The sequence below is a fragment of the Artibeus jamaicensis genome, unplaced genomic scaffold, assembly GCF_021234435.1.
Source record: "Artibeus jamaicensis isolate MK-2021 breed Jamaican fruit bat unplaced genomic scaffold, CSHL_Jam_final contig_585, whole genome shotgun sequence".
NCBI lineage: Eukaryota > Metazoa > Chordata > Mammalia > Chiroptera > Phyllostomidae > Artibeus > Artibeus jamaicensis.
Window position 1 is genome coordinate 3,868,616 of NW_026521894.1, and position 23,969 is coordinate 3,892,584.

The window sequence follows — 23,969 nt, forward strand, 5'->3', positions numbered from 1 at the left end:
CCAGGTCCCCAGGATGTGGCACATGAGAGGCAATCACACATTGATGCTTCTCTTTCTCTCTTTCTCCCTCCCTCCCCCTCACTCTAAATATAAATAAATAAAATCTTTAAAATAAAATAAAATATTCAAAGAACGCCCTCACCATTGGTTGGGTGTCATCCTGTTAGGTCTAGGATCCACAGCAAACCAAGGCAGGGAAGGGGAGGGAGACATGTGTCACCCACTAACTCAGCAGTCCTGAGCCTGGTCCAATAATATTGCCAAGTGTTCCAACATCACACGAAACACCATGCTTACATGGGAGGAAGGGAGTCCTTGAAATTCTGTGTATCAATTCCACTATGGGGAAGAATCTATACACTGTATTTTCATCCCAAAGTCTGCAGGAGAGGGTCCCCAGCACTCAAAGGGCTCATAAAACAGCTTTGGTTAATTGCCTACCTCTGGTCACTATCTGTTTTACCAGAAAAAGCCCATAAATAACTTGGGGTAACTACCTCAACTTTAATTAACTGCCTCTGGTTACATATCTGATTTACAAGATGAACAAATGGGGTCTGGAGCAAGATAAGGATTCGAGCTAACAGACCCCTACACATACCTAAATTTGGGTAGTAACATCCCCCAGGGAAATCTGGCACCACCTTACCTGTCAATCAATATGTAACTTTTTTTACCCACACTGTGCGATCTGTGTAAGTCCTCAAGACAAAGGACCTGATGCCTTTGGCCACCCTTACCTTGCCCTGCCCTGAACCTATGCCTTTCAACCCCCACCTTAGCTAGGCTTGTTCTCGTCCTTCCATGAGAATTAATCACTAATAAATACTGCTTACATAATAATAGATTTGCTGATCTGTAATTTTTTACTGTGACTGCAAGAGGAACTGAGTTTCTCCTGCAACAATCCCCTAAAACAAAAAGGTGCTGGCTCGATTCTGGGTCAGGGCGCACGCCTGAGTTGCAGTTCTGTCCCTGTCCCTGTGTATGTGTGTTTGTGTGTGTGTGAGAGAGGCAACCTGTAGATGTTTCTTTCCCTCTCTTACTCCTTTCCTTCACTTCTAAAAATAAATCAATAAAATCGTTTAAAAAATTCAAAGAGCTATCATCATTTCATTTCATCTTAAATGTCCCTATGAAGTAGGCAGCACATGGAGACATTTGGGCTACTCTATATCAAAGAAAAAATTGTGTCCTGAAACTGAGAAATGTGGTAAGTTATGCATTCTACATCTTTACAGCGGGAGAAAAATAATTTGCAAAAGGCCATTTAAAATTAAACTTGTTTGGTCCTCTGCTACTGATCACTATTTGACACTGCCTCATGCTTTCATGTTAATTGGCCTGATTGGACATTACAGCTAGAGAATAAAAACTTATTCCAATTTCAATCGTATGTGTATTCTTTTACACTTCTTAAGTGTGCTATGTTTTACTTCTGATAATCACCATACCAAGCACCTTCAGCCATCCTGCCACAGACTTCCTTTGTAATCACTACTGTGGATATCATATAAAATGTGATATAAAAATATGATATAAAAATATTTGCTTTTATCATATATAAAAGTATGATATAAAAGTATTTGACCTTACATATGACCTTGTGAAATGAAAACACTCTTGTTAAAAACAAAACAAAAACATTTGAACTAGATGCTAATGTAAGCATTGTGTTTCGTAACTCTAGAACCCCTCTATTCCCATACAGTCTCTGTAATGGCAATAAAACAAAAACCAAAAGTCATCGTACTGATTACCTTTCTAGCAAGATAGTACAGTTTAGGTAGTACAATTTGAAATAGTAAGTGACAATAATACAGTAAATAACCTAGAGAAACAAAAATTCTTCAAGGTCCTCAATAATTTTTAGATATGTAAAGAAATCATGAGAATAAAAGTTTGATAATTAAGAGAAAATTGTCTAAAGAAACTTTATTTCTACTAGTTATTTTCAAGCCTGTGATGTTTACACTCTGCTTTCCAAAAGTTATGTTTTAGGTGTTATAATTACATTATATTAATTATTTTAATAAGGCTAATTATTCACAAAAGAAAATTTTGTGCTTAAGTATGAGTTGAAAGTCTCAAACAGATTAATGTGAAAAAGATGTTTTTAATTGAGCAAGCAGGTGCTCTTTTTAAAGTTGCTTGGATGTGCTTCTGAAAGAGGTACAAACTTTGGACAGTAGGAACTCCAACTTCTACAGAAGAAATTATTTATTAAAATACTAATTTTACATTAAAGAAATAACCATGTTTTCTCACAATTTTTTTAAAGTTCTACTGCCTTAAGAAAGAGCTCCTGGTTGAAGGCGGGCCCATGGCGTGCCAAGAAGTCTCCTCCTCCCTCCATTTCTTCCTTCTTTTGCCGAGCAACTACAAGCTGCCTGCATTCCTGCTTTGGCTGCTGAAGGGATTGTCACCTTCCCCTGTCTCCACAGCCTCAGAAAAAGAAAAGAGACCTCAAACTTTCCGGATCACTTTTTCTCCTAGGAAACTACTGAGCACAGGTAAGAAATATCATTGCTCTTTATTTGGAAACCAAAGCGTGGTGATTAGAGGTAAACAAGCTAGAAAAGCGATTGAGAGAAATTTAAGTCATCTGACATCACTCCGATAGGCAGTCAAGTCAGAGTAGAAACTTGTTCTCTCTTTTAGCCAGCTTTGGAGAACCCTATTTTAGAGCAAATATTATCAAACTTTTATTTTCATGACTTCTTTACATATCTAAAAATTACTGAGGACCTTGAAGAATTTTTGTTTCTCTAGGTTATTTACTGTATTATTGTCACTTACTATTGGAAATAAAAACTGAGAAATTTTAATCATAGCGACCTATTATTTATTTTAAAAATAATGATAAGCACATCACATGTTAAAATAAATAACATTTTAAATTATAGATCCACAAAAATAACCTGCAAAGGGTGACATTGCTTTTTATTTTCACAAATCTTTTTAATGTCTGGCTTAATAGAAGATAGCTGCATTCTCATCTGCATCTGATTCAGTCTATGTAATATCACACAGAATGCAGCCTCCGGTAAACTCTAGTGTGTACCCGTGAGAGAATGAGAATGAAAGAGACAAATTAACCTTAAAATTACTATGACAATAGCTTTGACCTTGTGAACTCCCTGAGTACTACTGATTTGGAATGATAAAATAAATGAGCTTTTCTTTAAAGGGAGTCTCAACTCTGAATCACTTACTTTAAAAGCAAACAAAAAATTGGCCGAAGGTTGACAATCATGATGGAATCTGCATTATCACCTTAGTCTCCGCTACAGTTGGGTAATATTATTGCATTCCCCAGGAGAATCTCACAGTAAGAAAGGGGCTGAATAAATATCTCTGTTTTGAAGTATGAATAATAAAAATTAGAACACTCTTAAAATCCTCTTTTCTTTTTGCCTATATCTAGTTATTTCAAGTTCTATTAAATCTTCCTTTAAATTTTCTTTGTAATTCTGATTTATTCATATAATCCCTATATAAATACTGCGAATTCTTACTTGAATTTCCACATGAATTCTTTTATTAGTTTCATAACATGTCTCTAATTTATTTCATAATGCACTGTCAGCTCAGTAACCTGCTTTCTAATTGCTGGTGAGATTAAATTCAAATGCTTCTATGTGATTTGCAAAGCTCTCCATAATATAACCCCACCCTTCCTTGTGTTCACAGCAGGCAGCAGGGTTGTTGCAATACAATAAAAAATGTGGCCCCACTCAGTTCCCCCCCATCACAACGCTGTCTTTGTTACCACATAAATGTGTTTAAACTTTGAGCATTCTTTAAGATTAAATTTAATTTTCCTTTAAAACAAGGCCATTTCAGTTATATCAGTTCTGTTTTGGTTTTTTGTTTTTAGTCTGCATTTGGCAGTTTATTTTGTATCTTTTATTATTTATTATTCATTATTTATCTAAATCTTTACCTGAGTTTCCACCCACACCTGCACCACACCACACTCACACACATACATTAATAAGATGGCAAAAGTTTTGAGGACAAAATAATTTACAGAACTTAAAAGTTGGATTTTGAATCTTATTCAAGCTGACTATGTATCTGATTTCAGGTAATTAGGTAATGCGCTTCCTCATTTAATCCCATATTATTCCACAGAATTGGAATTCCGTAGCAAAGTTAAACATAATTACAGTTGCTTTTCAAGTTCAAGGCATTCTTACTTTTGACCTAATAGCATGGTTTTAAATTCCTACTAGCTTAACAATGGCAGTTATATAATAAATATTCAATAAATATATGTTGTTTTAGAATTATGAGGAAGTGGTTACTGGGACATTTGCCACAAATAAATGGTTGTTTCCTTGCAACCTTATCTAGAATCTAGAATTAAAGAATGCTTGTGTTGTAAAGGACCTTAAAGATTGACCATTTAACTCCCTGTTTATCCAAATGAGAAAATTGACACGCTCAGAGTTAAATGACTAGCACCAGACAAGTTTGGAATGCATGTGGCCTAATTTCCGTCATGATTTTCTGCCATCCATCAACCTCTAGCTAGTTTCCAAGGCTTGCATGACATAACTTTTTGTTGTTGTTGTTTCAAAGAACTAATTGTCTCTGCATATTCTTAGGAGGATCTTTCTGAGGTGGTTTATATATAACTCTTTAAAAAAAGAGTCAATAATCTGAGTATCTTACATGAAATACTTTTAAGCATTTTTATCCAATGGAAACTATAATTTTTAAAGATTAGAGTTAAGAAAGCAAAGGAATACAGATGAGAAAGGAAAAGGAAAATTGGAGGAAGGAAGCGGAAGGGAACATGATACTTGTAACCATAGGTGTATTAGGATTTAACAAAAAAAATGGTAAGAGGTGAAGGAATTCAAAATCAACACATCAAGTAAAGAGAAACTATAAGGGGAAAAAAAGAAGAGGAAGACTATTAGGGAAATTATTCTATTTTTTTAATATGTTTTCAGAATTACCCCCATTTTCTTTTTCTCATTGGCTTTAGGATGGAAAGTTTTAAGACAAAAAAAACTCTACCAGCCCTTTATACATTGTTGTCATGATGACAAGTTTTATTATAGCAAACATTTATTTATTTACTGTGTACAAGTTTTTTTCAGGTGTTGAATATTTTTTAAAAAGGACAAATTGTCTTTAAGAAATTCACTTTAAAGCTGGCCAGAACTACTTGTTATAAGAATAATCTTAATTCAATGTAAAATCTACTTCAGAAGACTGAGTGGGGATAGTTGGGGAAGGTAGGTAATGAAAATGATTAACTAGAAATGTAGGAGTCAGGGAGGTTTACCTAGAGATGTTTGAACTGGGATTTAAAGGATGAAGGAGGGCTTGGCAGGCAGCTAGCAAGGGAAGTTCCAGTCTTGGGGCAGGAGAAGGGAGGCATGAATAACTCTGGTAACAGTTATGTAGCAGGGGAGAGTCTGGATACAAGAAAAGTGAGAAGAAGAGTATTAAAGTAGAAGATCCATAAGTGATAAGAGCTTCATTTAAAACAGTGCTGGTAGAGATGGAGAGGTTACACCAAATTATAAAGACACTTCTGAACTATAATGTACAGTATTTATGAGACAAAGAAAAGGTTAGTCAAAAGAGTCAAGAAGGGCTTCCAGGTTTCAGTTTTGAACAAATCATTTGGACATGTTTGGAAAAGTAATTCATTAGTACAATATATCTTACAGCTGGACTGAATCTGAAGCCGGAAATTGATATTTGCAAGTTATGTACCTCACAGTAACTACTACCTTCTCTCTTTACTTTATCACCAAACTTCCTAAAAGAATTCCTAGTTTGTATTTACTGTCTATACTTTTTCCCCATCCCATACTAACCTAAATCTTTGTCAACCTGCCTTTTACTACCTCCGCTTTCCCCAAATTTTTCTACAGATACCAAAACTTCCTAATTGTCAAATTCAATGAACAAGTTTAAGCTGGTATCTAAGTTTGGGCTCTGCAGTATCTGATTTCAAGCAGTCCCTCCCTGATGAGCCTTTGTCCCCTGACTTCTCTGGCATTTCTCTCTTAGTTTTGTAAAAGTGAACTAATTATTTTCCACTCCAGTCTCTCTGTCATTCTCTCTTTATTTAGTGATGTAACACTCAACTAATTGTCAAGTAAGAAACTTTGAAGTCATCTGTTTCTTTTTCCATTTGACCCACTGCCAATCAGTTAAAAAAATCCTGCTGTCTAATCTCTCTTGAATCCATCCCCTCCCTTTCATCCCTGCAGCCTTAGTTTACATAGCCTCAGCAACTCGAACCTTAACTGCTTTGGTTTGTTTGTCTTAACTGTTAAAATTGCTTCTAAGGTTGTTTTCTGGCCTCTGTCCAGTCTTGCTCCATCAAATCTATTTTCTACATTGCTGCCAGATTATTGACTTTTTAAAAAAGATTTTATTCGTTTATCTTTAGAGGAGAAGGGAAGGAAAGAGGGAGAGAAATATCAATGTATGGTTGTCTCTTATGTGTCCCCCACTGGGAAATGGCCTGCAACCCAGGCATGTGCCCTGACTGGGAATCGAACCCCGATCTCTTAGTTCCCAGGCCCATGCTCAATCCACTGAGCTACACCAGCCAGGGTTAGATTATTGACTTTTTAAAACATAAATTTGACCACATTTTTCTCCTACTTAAAGTAAGGCAGTATTTTTTTCAGAAAAAAAATAATTCAAACTCTTTAACCTAATTAAAGAGGATAATCTGACTCTACAAGTTTTTGTCAAACCAAATTTCATTGCAAGTTGCTTTTTATGTGACTTGAGTTAGGCAGAATCAGATAAACGTAATATAAAAATAATAGTCTCACTTAGTGATCCAAATTAGTTTATCAAAATGGCATAATTTCACAGTGGTAAGCCAAGTGAGCTGTGCACTGTGACACTGCTGCTACATGGAAGTGTCTCTTCCGCCTGGTAGAATGAGCTGCTGCCATGTCAATATTATGTAAGCAAGGCTACTCTAAATAACTCAGAAATTCTTGAGATATACAGGTATTGTGCTGTTAATTTTTTAACATTCACTACTATTATAATTTAAAATATTTTTATATTTGAAAATGATGTTATCAAAGTGCTAAGGGGTATTATTACTGCTTGTGTTGAAAAACAAAGAAATCAAGTGGTACAAAATTTAGGTGCAAGTAAACAATATTAAAAAGTCCAAAGCATCACAATGATTGCTGTGTAGAGAGAACAGTCTGCAAAATATTAGTAAAAATGTCGAGAAAGTTCAAAAAAGAAAGAAAGAAAACATTTTGGTTGTATATCTATAGACTCCAAAGGTATCTCCTCACAAACTTTTATATTAACTCCCAAGAAAAATTTAATTTTGAACTATGGTGAGATGTTCAGAAACACATTCTTTCTGTAAAACGTGACTGCATTTGCTTTAATTATGGTAAAAATAGTGAGACTCCAAACAAGCCATGTTTTCTCAGCTTCCCTGCCTCCTGGCTTTTGCTCGCATTGTTCTCTCCTAGTGGAATGCCCACCCCACCCCTACCTTGAAAAATGCCTGCCTCTCTTTCAAGGCAGCACAATCATCTTTTTCTCAAAGAAGCCTTCTTCGACACCACCAGGCAGAGGGGATCTCTTGTAAATCCAATAGTTATAGCATTTATTATCCTATTTTGTGATTGATTACATACTTATCTCTCTCACTAAACTCTGAGTAATTGGAGGGTAGAAACTAAGTCTCTTGCATGTGTGTTTTGTCAGCTTTCTAGCCCCATGCCTGATACATAATGGATACTCAACAGTGAATAGATGAATGAATTCAAATATTGTGTATTATTATTATTATTATTATTATTAAGGTAATTTTATCTTCTAAATCCATTAACTCTTTGACTAACTACTGTAGTAAACACTATTAATTTTATACAATTCTTACACATACTACTTAGTATTTTTCAGATAAATTACTTCATAACATATGTGTGCATTACATATTAAAGTTTGTAGAAAAGACTGCCCGAGACATTATTTCCCCAACTCTACACATATATGTTTGTATACTATATATCTACAATTTAATAACTATCCATATTTGTATGAGTATAAGCAACTGCACCTAGATATAACTGTTAAATAGCCACCAACTAACAAGTATTTTGGGTCAGCTTAATTTGGATTAAGTTTTTGGACCTGGGTTTTAATTTCCTGATCCCTCTACTATATATATTTGGCATTAGCAGTCTATGCTAGAAAAATTTGAGTCAGTTGTCAACTTATGAGCGTAAACTTATAAATAGCCCTGTGTATACCTGTGAGAGCTGTGACTCAACCACCTTTGGAGCCCCAACTGTAACTGCCCTCAGGGACACAAGGTACTCCTGAGCTCCGGAGTAGGGCTTCCTAATCATTCCTGTGGCATAGACCCACACGGACAATCTGATAGTCTGTGGGCCACTTCTCAGATCAGGTTTTTACCTACATAAAATTAAATACCTAGGAATATAAAGGAAACTCATTATATTAAAATAGCATTGTCAAAAAATGTTTAACAAATTTTGATATAGTACATATGTGCTTCTTTATTAACACATTAAATAACAAGATCTACTAGTGAAACTAATAACTTCCATATATTTCTAAGGAGGAATGAGTTTAAACCATGCATTTCAAGATCTCTGCAACCATTACAACATAATAGGAAATCTGTATTCTATTAGTGACAGTTACTACTATTATAATAACAGTGTGGTTTGTTTCCTATAACATAATGAAAGGGACTATTAAACTTTAATTAGAAGAAAATAAATACAGAGTGGGGCAAAAGTAGGTTTACATTGTGACATGAAACATGAAACGCAGAATTTATTCTTGTATTATTATTTATTAATTACTGTATTATTTTCCACATCAACAACTGTAAACCTACTTTTACTCTACCCATATGTAATTTTTTTTCCCAGCCAATTTCCCAGATTTAGAACCCCTGTTCCATAGGCAAAGGTCTAAAAGTATACACTCCATATCGGAAGGGGGTAGGTAGGCTGGAGCAGAGGAGAAAAACAAAAAGAAGAATTTTTGACATTTTTCAAATATTATATTATTTGATTTTTTAAACAGAAATATTGCATTTATGTGTTACTTGTGTAAAAGGCATAATATCCAGATTCCCAATAAAAAAAACTGCTCCTGCCCAAAGAAAAAGAGTGCCAGAGCCCTTCAGCCTCTTCCTACTTGCCCCCAATCCCAGGTGGAAGCACCATTTTTATCATCACCTCACCTTTAGCACTTTGATAACCAACCTTTGCTTTGTCATACACAGGAATCTATTGGTTGTAAGACTTATAGAACCAATCTGCAGTTAAAGAGCAGGATTAGGAGTGTTTCTGGCATCTTATATTTATATTGATAATATAATTCAGTTCAATAATGGGCCACTTATTTACCGTTTGTAACATTGCTTAATGAGAAAATGCTTTCTAGATTCCAAATATCTGATGGTTTGCAGGAGAACATTTGAACACGTGTGTTCATAAAATAAAGACTCCCGCTATTTATTAAATGGCCAGAGTGTTCGTCAGCATACTGGGTGATACACTGACTTCTGAGTTTGGAGGTAGTATAAGGTAGTAGGTAGAAAAGATTCCTTTTATGTAAGAGTAACAATCACTATCTTTTAACATATGACTCTTTGCTTTTATCAGGAATAGAGATGGCTGTTGAACTAGTAGAAGACAATTGCATCAACTTTGTGGAAATGAAATTTATTGACAACACACTTTACTTTGTAGGTAAGTCCAAAGCCATAGACCAAATACAGAGTTCAGATTAATGTATTCAACTGGAAAAAGTGTTGTGAGATGAACTATTAAGTGATTCCTTACTGTCATCCAACTCTATTGTAATGCTAATGATATTCTTGTCTGAAAAAAAAAAAGTATTGGACTTCTGGAAATGAACCATAATATACCTAAGGCCCCAGCACCTTGTCCTATCACATGACCTGGCACTTTCATTAGCAGTAGCCCACTTACAAGGTGGTAGCAAGCATATATCATGATAATTCCACAAAATTGGGTACATTCAGAGAATACAATTTTCCAAAGCAAATTGGCAAACTATATAAGAAATACCTTAAATGAAGAGCTCTGTGAGTTAGCTATGCAATATAATGTAAATATATTTAACAAATACAAACAGATTCTTATGATTAGTCTTCCACAGATTATTTGGCTTCATTTGAAAGCTTCAAAGAAAATCATGAGGCAACCTTCCATTGAAGCAATAAATTAAAGAGTGAAATCTATCACTTTATAAAATTTCTTTTTAGCTACAGATTTTTATTTATAAATCCCAGATTTAGGTTTCATGTCTAACTTACCAGAGAATACACTAAGTCTAATGAGCTTCATTTTATGGGACATTTTGGATGATTATATAATGTATCTGCTGAGGCCACCAACAAAGGCCATCACCAGTAAGACAGGAGTTGAAGATTGGGAAGTGGCAGAAAAGAGTAACAAAAGGTAGGGTGAGAGGAGATTCTGAGTTCAAATACAGAAATTAACATTTTGTTTCTCTTTTTTTTTCCCTTTAGCCGAAGATGATGGTAAAGTATAAATTCATTTCTCTTTCTTTGCAAAAGTAAAAATAGCTACTTGAGTAAGCAGCCCACAGACACACCCATATCACCATTCTCAGCTGAAAGAAACTGGTACCAATCTGTTTGAGAAGCTAATCTTCCCTCAAAGGAATGTGGAGCCAATAGCACAGCCTTGGAATAAAGCTGACCATAAAGGATACAAAAAAGAACCTCTAGCAAAATTGCTTCTTTAGCCCTGACCAGTGTGGCTCTGTTGGTTGGGTGTCAGCTTGCAAAGCAAAAAGTCACCAGTTCAGTCAGGGCACATGCCTGGGTTGTGGGTTCCGTCCCTGGTCAGGGCATGTGCAAGATGCAACTGACTGATGTTTTTCTCCCGCATCAATGTTTCTCTTCCTCTCTTTCTCCCTCCCGTCACCACTCTTTAAAAATGAATAAATAAAATCTTTTAAAAAATTGCTTCTCTACACATTAGCAAATTCTCCATCTCTTAGAATCTACAAAGCAGACATTGCTTGTTATATAGATTTTGAGGTTAGCAAGACATCATGGATTCTCTAGAGTACATAGGAAGAGGAGTTTAAAATATGAGAACTGTAGGCCCAAATCAAGAACATCTTCTTCAATCCTCTCTTTCAGAAATGCTTTGGGAAGAAGCCTGGGAGGATCCCAGGGAAATAAAATTTTCAAAGTTGAGAAAGTAAGGAAGGTTGGAGCAAGCAAGAACTATGAGTTTGAGTCATTAAGTCTTCTCAAGAAGTGGATGTACCCAGCCCTTGTCCTTTGGGCATTCAGGGAAGATCTTGGCCACATCTAATCTAGCCTGTGATCCTCTAATACACAGGTAGCAAACACAAGGCCCACGGGCTAAATCCAGTCCTCCACCTTGTTTTATCCGTCCTGACACCTTGTTTCTACCGAGCAGCAGCGCTGAGATCTTTCTTTACTGTTAAGGAGTAGTTACATTTGTACAGTCCTAAAAGTACATTTGGGCCTTTGAAGGCAACCTCAAGGCTGATATGGCCCCTGGTGAAAATGAGTTTGACACCCCTGCTCTAACAGATGCCCAGATTCTTAAAGGTCATTAGTTTCTCACACTTTGCCTTAAAAATAACACTTCATCATTTTAAGGTGATCCTCACTGGCCTAGAAATAGAAAAGAGTAACTTTTTAAAAAATAGTATTTATGTTTCTTTTTTGTTCCAGCTTTATTGAGACATAACAACATGTAACTTCTCATGTTTCTTAAAGATTGTCCTACTCTCCATTTATTAATTCAGTATATACAGGGTGGGGTTTATAGTTCATATGGAAAATAATACAATAATTAATAAATAATAATATAAGAATAAACTCTGTTTCACGTACTCTCAACCGTAAACCTACTTTTGCCCCACCCTATACTGGCATTTATCTCTCAGGCATTGTTCCACTGTGTGAACATACGGCGGTAAGCAAAACACAGTTCCCATAGGGAGAAGCAGGCACTTAAGGAAGGCAATTGAAATATGCTAAGTTAAGGCACAGATGCTATGGGAGGGTATGGAAAGGGCACATACTTCAGTCCAGTAGATTCTCGGAAGGCATTTTAAAATAGGGACATATTTGAAGAGTGAGTAGGAGTTAGCCAAGAGAAAATATTCTGGGCAGAGAGAAGACCACACGTAAAGGTCAAGGTGTGAAATAAAGCATGGCATGTGTGAGGAATTAAAGGTATTTCAGGCCCTGAGTGGTGTGGCTTGGTTGACTGAAGCATTGTCCCATAGACAGAAAGGCTGGGGGTTTGATTCCTGATCAAGGCACATGCCTAGGTTGTGGGTTTGGTTCCCTGTTGGAGCACATATGGGAGGCAGCTGATGATGTTTCTCTCCCTTTTTCTCTCCCTGCCCTCACTCTAAAAATCAGTGGACATGTCCTCTGGTGAGGATGAAAAACTAGTACTTCAGAATGGGAGTAGAGAGTAGGAAGATGATGAAAGAATTACTTATAGGATGTGGATCACAAAGGTTCTCTCATTCTAAGATTGGAATTGGACCTTTGGGTAATGGGGGTTCATTAAGCACAATTAGCATGATCTAGAATACAGATTGGTTTGCGGCAAGAAAGAGATCCAAAAATACAGTGGCTGAGTAAGAAAATATTTCTCTCAAATACAAGTCCAAGCAGGCAGTTCAAGTTTAGTATAGTTGAATGCAGCCAGATGTTGTTGGGACCTAAAATTTTTTTTGTCTTGTTATTCCATTATGCCCTAGTTGTTTCACTCACATACTTGAAAGTCATCACTACACTTCTTGGGTCCACATTCCAGCTAGCAAGAAAGGGCTCAAAATAAGAGGAAGATGGGCAGTCAGAGTGACTATGAATGCAGCCTAACACAATATCATAAATCACACACAGGCCTCTTTTTTGCTCATCAATTTTCATTAGTATTTGGGTATTTAATGTGTGACCTAAGACAACTCTTCTTCTTCCAGTATGACCCAGAGATGCCAAAAGTTTGGACACCCCATGGAAGTCATACACATCAATTCTACTCATATTCCATGGACTAGAATTTAGCCACACCACCTGTAAGGAAATCTGGGAAATAGAATCTTTATTCTGGATGGCCATATGACTCATTAAAATTCAGAGATAATGTGACCATATTTCTGAATTTTAACTTTAAAAATTTCATCTGTCTTGAATATAAAGAACTGATATGGGGCCCTGCAGCTCAGTAGGTTGGGCATTGTCCTGCAAAGCAAAGGGTCACTAACTCAATATCCAGTCAGGGCGCATGCCTGGGTTTCAATCCCTGGTCAGGGAACATGCAACAGGCAACCAATTGATGTTTGTCACATCAGTGTTTCTCTCACTCTATTTCTCCCTCGTTCCCCTCTGTGTAAGAATAGATAAATAAAAAATCTTTTTTAAAAAAATTGATGAAGGGACAGAAAAGGGGGATGCCAATTATGAAGCTATTGTAGTTCCTATAAGAAATTGTGGGAACATGAATTAAGGCAGGCAAAACTGAGTGCCAATAAATTGCTGTGAATGGATTTTAGAAATACTTGGAAGAATCTGAGTATTTTGGTGTTGGACTTGAAAGGGGATAAAGAAAAAGATGATGCCTATATTTTCTCACTTAGACCATTTGTACCATTCAGTGAAATAGATAACACAAGAAGAAGAGCAGGGTAAAGTTACATGCAGAGCAAAAAGGAAGATCAATGATGAATTTAGTTTTGTGTCTTGTCTGTGGGATGTCCTAGAGGAAATGTCCTCTTGGACATAATGGTCCTGAGCTCAGTATGAAAAGTTGGGCTGTAGATACAGCTATAAGAGGATTATGTATAGAAATAACATCTGAAGCTATAGGAATAAAAAGACAAATCAGAGGAAATGTGTAGACTGAGAAAGTGAAAGCCAAGGAATAACTCAGAGGAATACTTATGTTTGAGGATGCAGTAGAAAGAAAAGCTAATAAATAAAAGAGAGTAACTTAGGAGGAAGAAGAATAATGAAGAGAATGCCACCAAATCCCAGGAGAAATATTCAAGTTGGAGGCACAGGTAATAGGCACTGTGTTGAATTTTGCAGCCTTCAAAATCAAGGGTACGAAAACAAAATTTCACTTAGCAACAAGGAGTTTGTTGATTTTGGTGAAAAAAGTTTGGTAGAAATGGAGGCAAAGACAGATTGCAATGAGTAAAAGAGTGAACAAAAAGTAAGGAAATGATACAGTTTTGCCAAAAGCACTACTATTAAAAGAAGAAACAAGGTTAGGACCAAGTAGAATATGATTGATGGAGGAGTTTTAAATCTCAAAATGAAAAGAGCTTTATGTTTTTCTGATTATAAAAGTAATGTGTTATATAAACAATTCAGGTGACAACAATAAGAACATAAAGAAAAATAAAAACATGAAAATAACTTAGAAATAATCATTACTATCATTTTGATATAATATTTCTATACTGTAAATATATATGTGGGCAAAAGTAGGTTTACAGTAGTGAACACATAAAACTCAGAGCTTATTCTTTTATTATTGTTAATTAATTAGTGCATTATTTATTTGTATCACAACCATAACCTACTTTTGCCCACCCTGTGTGTGTGTGTAATGCTATACCTAAACTTCTCCCATCCAAGTACTAACCAGGCCTGACCCTGCTTAGCTTCCGAGATCAGACGAGATCGGGCATGTTCAGGGTGGTATGGCCGTAGACTATACCTAAACTTCTTTTTCCAGTTTAATACACATGGACATCCTTCCATGGCAATGAATAATTACAGTTATATTAAATTTATGATATTCCATAGTAAGAGCATAACAAAATTTATTTGCTCAACCACAATTTATGGACATTTAAATTGTTTCCCATTTGTTGTTATTAACAGTGCTCTCATAAGCATTCTTGTAGAGAAATATTTACATGTTTTTCTGATTGCTTCTTTTTTATTTTTTAAATTATATTTTATTGATTATGCTCTTGTCCCAATTTGTCCCCTTTTGTCCCCCTCCACCCAGCGACCACCAGTCCCCCAGGCAATCCCCACACCATTGTTCATGTCCACAGGCCATGAGTATTAGTTCTCTGGCTACTCCATTTCCTATACTCTACTTTACATCCCTGTGGCTATTCTGTAACTACCTATTTGTACTTCTTAATCCCCTCACCTATTCACCCATTCTCCCACACCTCCCTCTCATCCAGCAACCGTCAAAATTCACTCCATATCCATGATTCTGTCTGTTATTTTTGTTTGCTTAGTTTGTTTTTTAGATTCAGTTGTTGATAGATATGTATTTATTGCCATTTTATTGTTCATAGTGTTGATCTTCTTTCTTAAGTCCCTTTAACCTTTCACATAATAGTGGCTTGATGATGAAAAACTCCTTTATTTTTTTTTAGTCCGGGAAGCTCTTTATTTGTCCTTCAATTCTAAATGATAACTTTTCTGGGTAGAGCAATCTTGGCTGTAGGTCTCTGCTTTTCATAACTTTGAATATTTCTGGCCAATCCCTTCCAGCCTACAAAGTTTCTTTTGAGAAATAGCTGACAATCTTATGGGAACCCCTCTGTAGGTGACTAACTGCTTTTCTCTTGTTACTTTCAAGATTCTCTCTTTATCTTTAAAGATAAGATAAAAATACTTTTGGCATTTAAATTATAATGTGTCTTGGAGTAGGCCTCTTTGCATCCATCTTGTTTGCAACTCTCTGATTCCTGGACTTGCATGTCTATTTCCTTCAGCAAATTAGGGAAGTTTATTTTTTCAAATAAAGTTCCAGTTTCTTTCTCTGTCTCTTCTCCTTCTGGCACCCCTAGGATGTGGATGTTGGACCTCTTGAAGTTGTCCCAGAAATTGCTTACAACATCCTCTTTTTTTTTTTTTTAGATTCTTTCTTCTTCTTGTGGTTGGTTGGTTGGTTTTTGCCTCCTTATGTTCCAAATCATTGATTTGATTCTTGACTTCATTCATTCTACTGTTGTTTCCCTGTAAATTGTTCTTTATTCAATTAGCATATCCTTCATTTCTGACTAGATCTTTTTTCTGCTGTAGAAGTCCTCACTAAGTTCCTTGAGCATCATTATAACCAGTGTTTTGAATTCTGCATTTGATAAATTGCTTATCTCTGTTCTGTTTAGTTTTTTTCTGGAGTTTTGACCCGTTCTTTCATTTGAGCCATGTTTGTTTGTCTCCTCATTTCAGAAGCCTCCCTGTGCTTGTTTCTATGTATTAGGTACAGCTGCTATGACTCCCTGTTTGGTAGAGTGGACTAATGTAGTAGGTGTCCTGTAGGACCAGTAGCACAGCCTCCCCTATCACTCAAGCTGGGTACTCAAGGTGCATTCTTTGTGTGGGCTGAGTACACCCTCCTCCTGTAGTTGAGCCTTGATTGCTGTTGGCAGGTCAATGGGAGAGATCTCCCCTAGGTCAGTCAGCTGCAAGGACTGTCTGTGACCATTAACCACCAACCTCTGCCCTCTTTGGAAGATCAGCTATGCAGGGGCAAGGTGGTGGTTTTCCAAAGTTGTCTGTAACTATTCATCGGGTATGTAGGCTTTGGGGTTTCCCAAGTGGATAGGCCAGTGTCAGCCCCCACCTGTGTTCTGCCTGGAGCCACCCTACATGAGCCATAAAGCAATCTGAGATGGCTACTACTTGTGCTGAGCTTGGAGATTCCTAGGCAAAGCCAAGTTGTGAATCTAGGCTTGCTGCTGCTAGAGTCAGGACTGGAGCCATTTAGCTGTTGCTGGCTTGATAGGATTTAGAAAGTTGTGAAGCATTAACCTAGACTGGCCATTTATATGGAGAAGTCACAGTTAACGGTTTGGGTGGGCCTATAAGTTGGGCAGGATGGAGTTTCAGGGGATCTCTAGGCACAGATCTAAACAGTGTTAGCCAGGTTGATGGAGTCTCAGATATGGCACCTGCCTGCCAACTCTGTGGCTCTGTTGAGGGAAGGCTCAGAAAAGTGACAATGGCCTCTGCCTCTCTTTCTGTCTGGGAGAAATTCCCCCCCATTCCTGCTTTGATGCCAGACACTTCAGTTCCTCTCTCTATGCTACTGGTGCCTTTCTAGCTGCTAGCCTGGTGGTGCTGGATGTCAGAGGGAGTGTGTATAAGTCCATGTGTGATTTCTTTAAGGGAAACTGCTTAGGGCTTTTTCTTCCACTGACTCAATCCCTGCTGGTTTTTACAGCCAGATGTTGTGGGAACTTATCTTCCTGACACTGGATACCTGTGTTGTGGGGTGTGGGTTGGGGCTGGGACTCCTCACTCCCAAAATATCCCTCCCTAATTTTTATCTACCACATGTGGATGTGGGACCAGCCTGTTCCATGCCTCCATCCCTTCTACTAAACTGGACGGATGTGGTTTCTTTAATTCCATAGTTGTTAGACTTGCATTCAACTCAATTGCTGGACAGTCTGAGTGATGGTTGTTCAGTATTTTAGTTGTTTTGATGTGGTTGTGTGAGGCAGCAAGCCATGATTACATATGCCAACATCTTGATCAGAAGTCCTTTCTGACTATTTCCTTAGGAAAAAAATCAAGAAAATAGAATTTCTGGGTTGATGGAGGAAAGGGGATGATTAGTAAGTTAAGATTTCCAGAGAAGCTTCATCAGAGCACAGGTAGGGCTAGCCTTGAATATCAGAAGGGACACCTTTTCTACATTCCCCCTTGGAACAAGAGGGGTAATGGAAATAACTAGTGGTGCTACACTTAGATTTGTAAGTAGCATAGGAGGAAATCACTTACTGAAAGTGAAAACAAAGGTGATGATGTCGAGATTCTGAGGAGAGTAAGGAAGAGTTGAAATTACAGCTATGGCCTATGGAAGAGGGTGCTGAACTATATTTAAAAAAAAGTATTGGCAATTGATATGTTTGTAATGGCACCAGTTTGCGCAATGGTGTAATTGTTTATTCAGCAGCCAGGTTTGGAGTTTTGTGGTGGGAAGACAAATGAACAAATGAGTTCAGGACTGGACAACTGGCAAAAGTGTAGGTAATATGATGAACAATAAGGTCCAGACTGCATGGAGAACGAAGGGAAGACAGAAGGATTAGATAGGGAGGAAATGCCTTTTTAGAATAAGGAGGATTCAGTTAAGTGTAGGAAAGTACAAAACAATGAGGAGAGGAGATTTTAATCAGAAAGCAGAATATTTGAATTTAAAATTTCAGAGGTAGAATAGTTCTGGGTGATAACAAGAAACAGGTGTGCCCTTGGAAGTGGGTTAAAAGGCACTGTGAAACTTAGATGCTTCTGTAGCAGAAAATTGTTATTAGTAGTTATTGAAAACTGAAATATATAATATGCCTATTTATAAATTTAGAAAAAAACTTCTTTTTAATGAGATTTAATGTTTATTCTAGAAAACCTGGAATCAGATTACTTTGGCAAACTCGATTCTAGATTGTCAATCATACGAAATATAAACAACCAAGTTCTCTTCATTGCGCCAGAAGACCACCCTGTGTTTGAAGATATGACTGATGCTGACTGCGAAGGTATCTTTCAAAAATATGTTTACAGCCCTGGCTGGTGTAGTTCAATTGATTAATGGTGGGACTGGTAAGCAAAAGGTCACAGGTTTGTTTCTCAGTCGGGGCACATGCCTGTGTTGCAGGCCTGGTCCCCAGTAAGGTGCACACAACAGGCAACTAAACATTTATGTTTCCCTCTCTTTTCTCTTGCTTCCCCTCTCTAAAAACAAATAAACTAAAATCATTAGAAAATATATGTTTACAAACATAGAAATGACAAGCTACTTCTTATTCCATTTTACTGCTTATGTTTTTCTAATATAGGCCTACTCCTTAAATGAAAAGTCATAGCAGTAGTAATAATTTCACTTACAAGAAACTTTATAGGGATCCAAATCTTTTAGTTGGGATGAAAAATTGGTACAATAAAGATATTGCCAGGATTTGGGAGGAGGACAAAGGAAATAAAGGGGATCAAATTTGTGGTGACAGAAGGAAACTACCTTTCAGGTGATGGGAACAAAATAGACTATACAGATGTTGTATTATAAAATTGTACACTTGAAATTTATATAATGTGGTTAATCAATGTTACCGCAATAAGTTTAATTTTAAAAATGTTTTTAAAAATATTGCTAGGGGTCATGCTACTCTGGGCCTACATTTGGATCACCAATTCCTTCATTGCAAATGCATTAACTATATAAGATATCTACAGAGTTGGATCCTTAATACCTGCTGGTTATAGCTTAAATAGCTAATAGCATTTTCAAAATTCAGAATTTAAAACAAATACACAAGCATTTCAAACAAATGCTTCTGCCATAAATTTAGAGTGCCTTAGGAAATGAGTAAGTTTACTGTGCTTTCCAAGGTATGAATTCAAATATCAGAGTTTAGGCAGAGTTGAAACAGTGAATGTGTACTCTTGAAAGATACTTAGCATAATGTTCTCCAGGTCCATCCATACTAAGTGAAATAAGCCAGTCAGAGAAAGACAAATACCATATGATTTCATTCATAGTGGAACCTAATGAACAAACTGAACTAACAAGCAAAATAGAGACAGACTCATAGACAATGATCAGCTAAGGGGGTGAGGGAGGGCAGGGGCTAGAAGGATTGAGGAAACAGGAAAAAGGACTCATGGACATGCACAACAGTGTGCTGATTTCGGGGGTGGGGGTGTAAGGGGACCAAACGGTAATAAAAAATTAAAAATCCTAAATGTTTACCTTAGCAGATAGATTTTTATGATTCTGTTTAGCATTTAAACGTTAAAGCAGTCTTTTAGAATTCAGAATGTCTCTTAAGCACTCAAAATTTGCTGCTTTTGTGTCATAATACATATTTGAGTGTGTTTTAAAGAATATGTGAGCAGTTGTGTGTAGTCTCAGCTAACTGGCTGAATCTCAGTGTGGGATTAGTAATAGGTCTGCTAAGGATTATCCCTTGGCTAATTTTCATAAATATTGATTTGCAAAAGTTCTCATAACTAGTGTTCTCATTTATTAATGTTTATTTCAGGTAATGCACCCCGAACTGAAATTATCATATTTATGTATAAAGACAGCCTCCTTCGTGGCATGGCAGTAACAATCTCTGTGAAGTGTAATAAAATGTTTACTCTCTCCTGTAAGAACAAAAGTGTTTCCTTTAAGGTAAGACTGAGCTTAAATTTGTTTTAGTCATATTTATGTGGAAAATTTAAAAACCTAAATATCCTCAGTTCAACTTTTTGTCTAGAACAAGAATGGCAAGAAGCTAAGAGCCATTAAAATAGTTATTAAAAATTGTCCAGCTCTTTGATCTGTTGTAACATCAGGCTTTTTCTAAGTATGCCATAGGGAAGAAGTATAACCTTTGTTTCATAACCTGTCTCTTCTGAATAATCAATCTATCATAAATAATAATATAGAAGACATATGAGTTATTGTATTTAAGAATTGCATACTTTTCCCAAATAAGTTTTCCTAAACAAAATGAAACTAATTATCCTTCTGTAAACACTCTATTTACTTTTTGAATTATGATTATAATATTTTAACCCTTAATTTTTTGTTCCTGCTTCTCAGCTGCATCCTTCAGCTTTCAGTTGATGTATGTTATTTTTAATGTAAATGTAAGTGAATAAAATTAACAAGATTAGCTGTAAAAGCAATGGTATAATGTATCTTAAAGCCATGTATAAACTATTTCTAGTCACTGCTTTTTCTTCCTCCATTCTCCTTTTTTTTTTCTCTTGAAGAGTTTCCAAGTGGGGATTTGCTGGTAAAATACTGCTGTGGGAACTGAAGGTTAGAGTATGACCTTAGTGGACATGCTAAGGGGCAACTTGGGAGGGAGGAAAAAGCCAATTTAAAATATAATCCAAGTAAAAATCAGTATGTATGCCACAAATACAGCCTCCAAACAAACCCTTTAGCCATCACCTTCCAACCAGAGTGCCACCCTTTTGGGTCACAATTTAGAGTCCTGATTTTCTGTCCTGAAAAGCAGGAAGCTTAGTTATCAGAATGGCTTTCCAGGCTTGGGGATGGATGGGCAGGGTGGAGAGGATTAAGCATGTTCTTCCTTAGCAACAAAATCAGAAGGGAAGGAGGGAGATGGCCAAACTCAAACCAAGTAGGGTAAAGAAAAACTAAGTCAGCTGCAGAGGCAGATTCAGAGCCTGGGATAAGCCTGAACTATACATGGATTATTACTGAGAGAGCCTGGGGAGTATTATAAAAGATGAAAGTAATACTTGACATATAGTAGGTACTGGGGCAAATCCAGGTTGGAGGGAGCCTGAAGCTTACACAATATGGGCATGCCTTTTAAAGAAAGAGAATATAAAATTACCAAAGTAATAAAGTTGACAATTTATTTAGAATAAGAAAAGGAGGGGCTTTAGAAGAGACCTGTGCATGTTGGGGTAGAGGGGTGTGCTCTGACATTTAAGCTTCATTAGCTTCATAGCAAATCTGCTTCTGAAAGGAACTCAGTAAATATTAGTTGGAGGAAGGGATGGAGGGTGGGAGAGAGGAAGGAGAGAGAGAGAGAGAGAGGATGAAAACAACTAGTTTTAGTTCATGTTCTTTCATTTGTTTTCCCCCCGCTAATAAAGATCTTAGCAGTGATTATAAATATAGACTAAATTCTACTAGATAATAAAACACAACTGGCTGCCATTATGTGTTCACCTTTCTGTGTTGGTTACTAGCTACTAAGTCCTAGTGCTTTTGGTTACCCCTGTTTTCTCTGGGTAAGAACCTTCATGACACCAGCAGAGATTTCTTCAGTAAGTTAGTATTAGTGTCTATTTCTTGCATATGCATTTAGGAATGGCCTGAATTCTCTCAAACTTGCCAATGCACTTGGCAAACCAGATATTAGGTCAAGCTTAACTTTCTCTGGGTTGATATTCAACGCCTCCTGATGTAAACAATCCCTTAAGCCCTTGGAGCACTCAAGTTTCATTACATAGGACTGTTTCCACATCCATTTACTGTGCACCTTCCCTGTGATGGCTAAGAATAAACAACACCAAAACCAAGGAAAACTATTGTCCTGGGATTTCCTTGCCCCTGTTCTGAAACATCTATCCATACCCCCACTTTCAACTACAACTTTTCATGCTAGGTTTGGACTAACAGGTTTGGCTCCCTCTAACATTTCTAGAGCTTCTGAAGTTTTGGCTAAGGGCTATTTCTCACTTATACATTCGAGTAGGTTAGTACCAAATTGGCTCCCCAGCTTAAGATCTCTTCCTAAATTCTGGGATACAATCGAGAGCTGCAGAAATATATGTCTGTGGGACAACTAGTTTATACTGTTATCAATATACTCACACTTATTGATAAAGGACAAAGATTAAGAGCTATGACTATAAATTCCATAACTGATTGAGAAGTTTGGAGGTACCCAAACTTCTTTCAGATATTGTAGGAGGAAGCTGGAATGCTATTAATATTTTGGATCTGGAGATCTCTCCATCAGTCCTTAGTTAGGATCATGAGAATTTTTGCTACTGTGGGGTCAAAATTAAGTTCAAATGTCTGCTGGTTCCAGAATTAACATGGAAAGAACCTTGGGTTGTCCTTGGATTTTCTAGTCCCTCTTGAAAAATAAGTATGATACAACAATAAAAAACGTGTAAGCAATACTGTCACTTAGGTGACCAGCAGGATTATAGTTTCAAGTGATCTAGATATTCTTGAGAAAACCCTATTCTGTGTCCGAAAGATATAAGAATCAGAATTTAACCTTGCCCTGGCCAGGTAGCTCAGTTGGTGAGAGCGTTGTTCTGATATGTCAAGGTTGTGGGTTTGATCCCTTGTCACGGCATGCACAAGAATCAACCATGTGTAAATCAACCAATGTATAAATAAGTGAAACAACAAATCAATGTTTCTCTGTGGCTCTCTTTTCCTTCCTCTTCCACTCCCTCAAATCAATACAAAAAAATTTAAGTAAGAATTTGGCCTTTCAGGGCAGAGCCCAGCCAAAGACTACTTTCAGAATAGAAATTCAGGACTACTATGGAAGTGGAGTACTTGGCAGGAAAAAGTCAAAGGCTGCTGACTAAGCCACTATGGCAAGGTTATATAGGAATCAAGAACTTAGCCCTAGAACAGCTATAGTGGGTCTATTTACAGTAAGTTTCAGTTCTAGCCTCCAATGGAGGAAGGAAGCAGCTAAGATTCCTGTCATTTCTGCCTTTCTCACAGTTAGCTCACAAGCTAGGCTAGGCCTGTGGGTGGAGGTTATCAGTGTCTTTAGTTCTGAATGGCTGGAAAAGACAGGAACTGACATTAGCCCAGAAAGATTGTGGTCTTTGCTAAAACTGACTCTATCTTCAGCAGATAGGAACTTCACTCAGTGGAAGAAGAGAGAAGGAACTGTATGATTAATAAATAGAAAAAAACTATAGACCTAGACCTGAATGTACATTTCATGGTAGAAAAAGCCAAATGGACAATGAGAATAGGAGATTAGGAATTAAGAGGAAGAGATTGGTATTTTTATATTCAGAGATTTTTATCTTAATTCATGATAATGTAAACTTCTTTAGTTCTATCCAGTAATATACTTTAAAATAAACTGCACATATTCTAATCATTCACATCCTAAAAAAAATTAATATTTTTTCTCTACAGGAAATGATTCCTCCCAATAGTATCAATGATGAAGGAAATGACATCATATTCTTTATGAGAAAAGTTCCAGGACATCACAATAAGATGCAATTTGAATCTTCATTATACAAAGAGCACTTTCTAGCTTGTAAAAAGGAGAATGAGCTTTTCAAACTCATTTTGAAAGAAAAGGACAAATATGGGGATGAATCTGTAATGTTCACTGTTCAAAGCAAGAACTAGGTATTAAAATTGCTTAGCTTGAACTTCCTGAGTTTTATGGTTGAGAAAGTT

The 23,969-nt window shown here is 36.7% G+C and overlaps 1 protein-coding gene across 1 annotated transcript; it reads left to right on the plus strand.

The window, feature by feature from the left end:
- Positions 1-2,372: 2,372 nt before the first annotated feature.
- Positions 2,373-23,941, plus strand: IL18 (interleukin 18). Its single transcript, XM_037155003.2, has 6 exons — positions 2,373-2,513; positions 9,669-9,755; positions 10,562-10,573; positions 18,445-18,579; positions 20,083-20,216; positions 23,697-23,941. The coding sequence occupies exons 2-6, from the start codon at positions 9,677-9,679 to the stop codon at positions 23,916-23,918; spliced, it is 582 nt and encodes a 193-aa protein (XP_037010898.2). The 5' UTR covers positions 2,373-2,513; positions 9,669-9,676; the 3' UTR covers positions 23,919-23,941.
- The last annotated feature ends 28 nt before the right edge of the window (positions 23,942-23,969 follow it).

Excerpts from the sequence above, each read along its gene's own strand:
- IL18 (XM_037155003.2), top strand. The coding sequence starts at position 9,677 with ATGGCTGTTGAACTAGTAGAAGACAATTGCATCAACTTTGTGGAAATG. Across the intron at positions 18,580-20,082 it reads GACTGATGCTGACTGCGAAG|GTAATGCACCCCGAACTGAA; the intron begins GTATCTTTCAAA and ends TGTTTATTTCAG. Across the intron at positions 20,217-23,696 it reads ACAAAAGTGTTTCCTTTAAG|GAAATGATTCCTCCCAATAG; the intron begins GTAAGACTGAGC and ends TTTTCTCTACAG.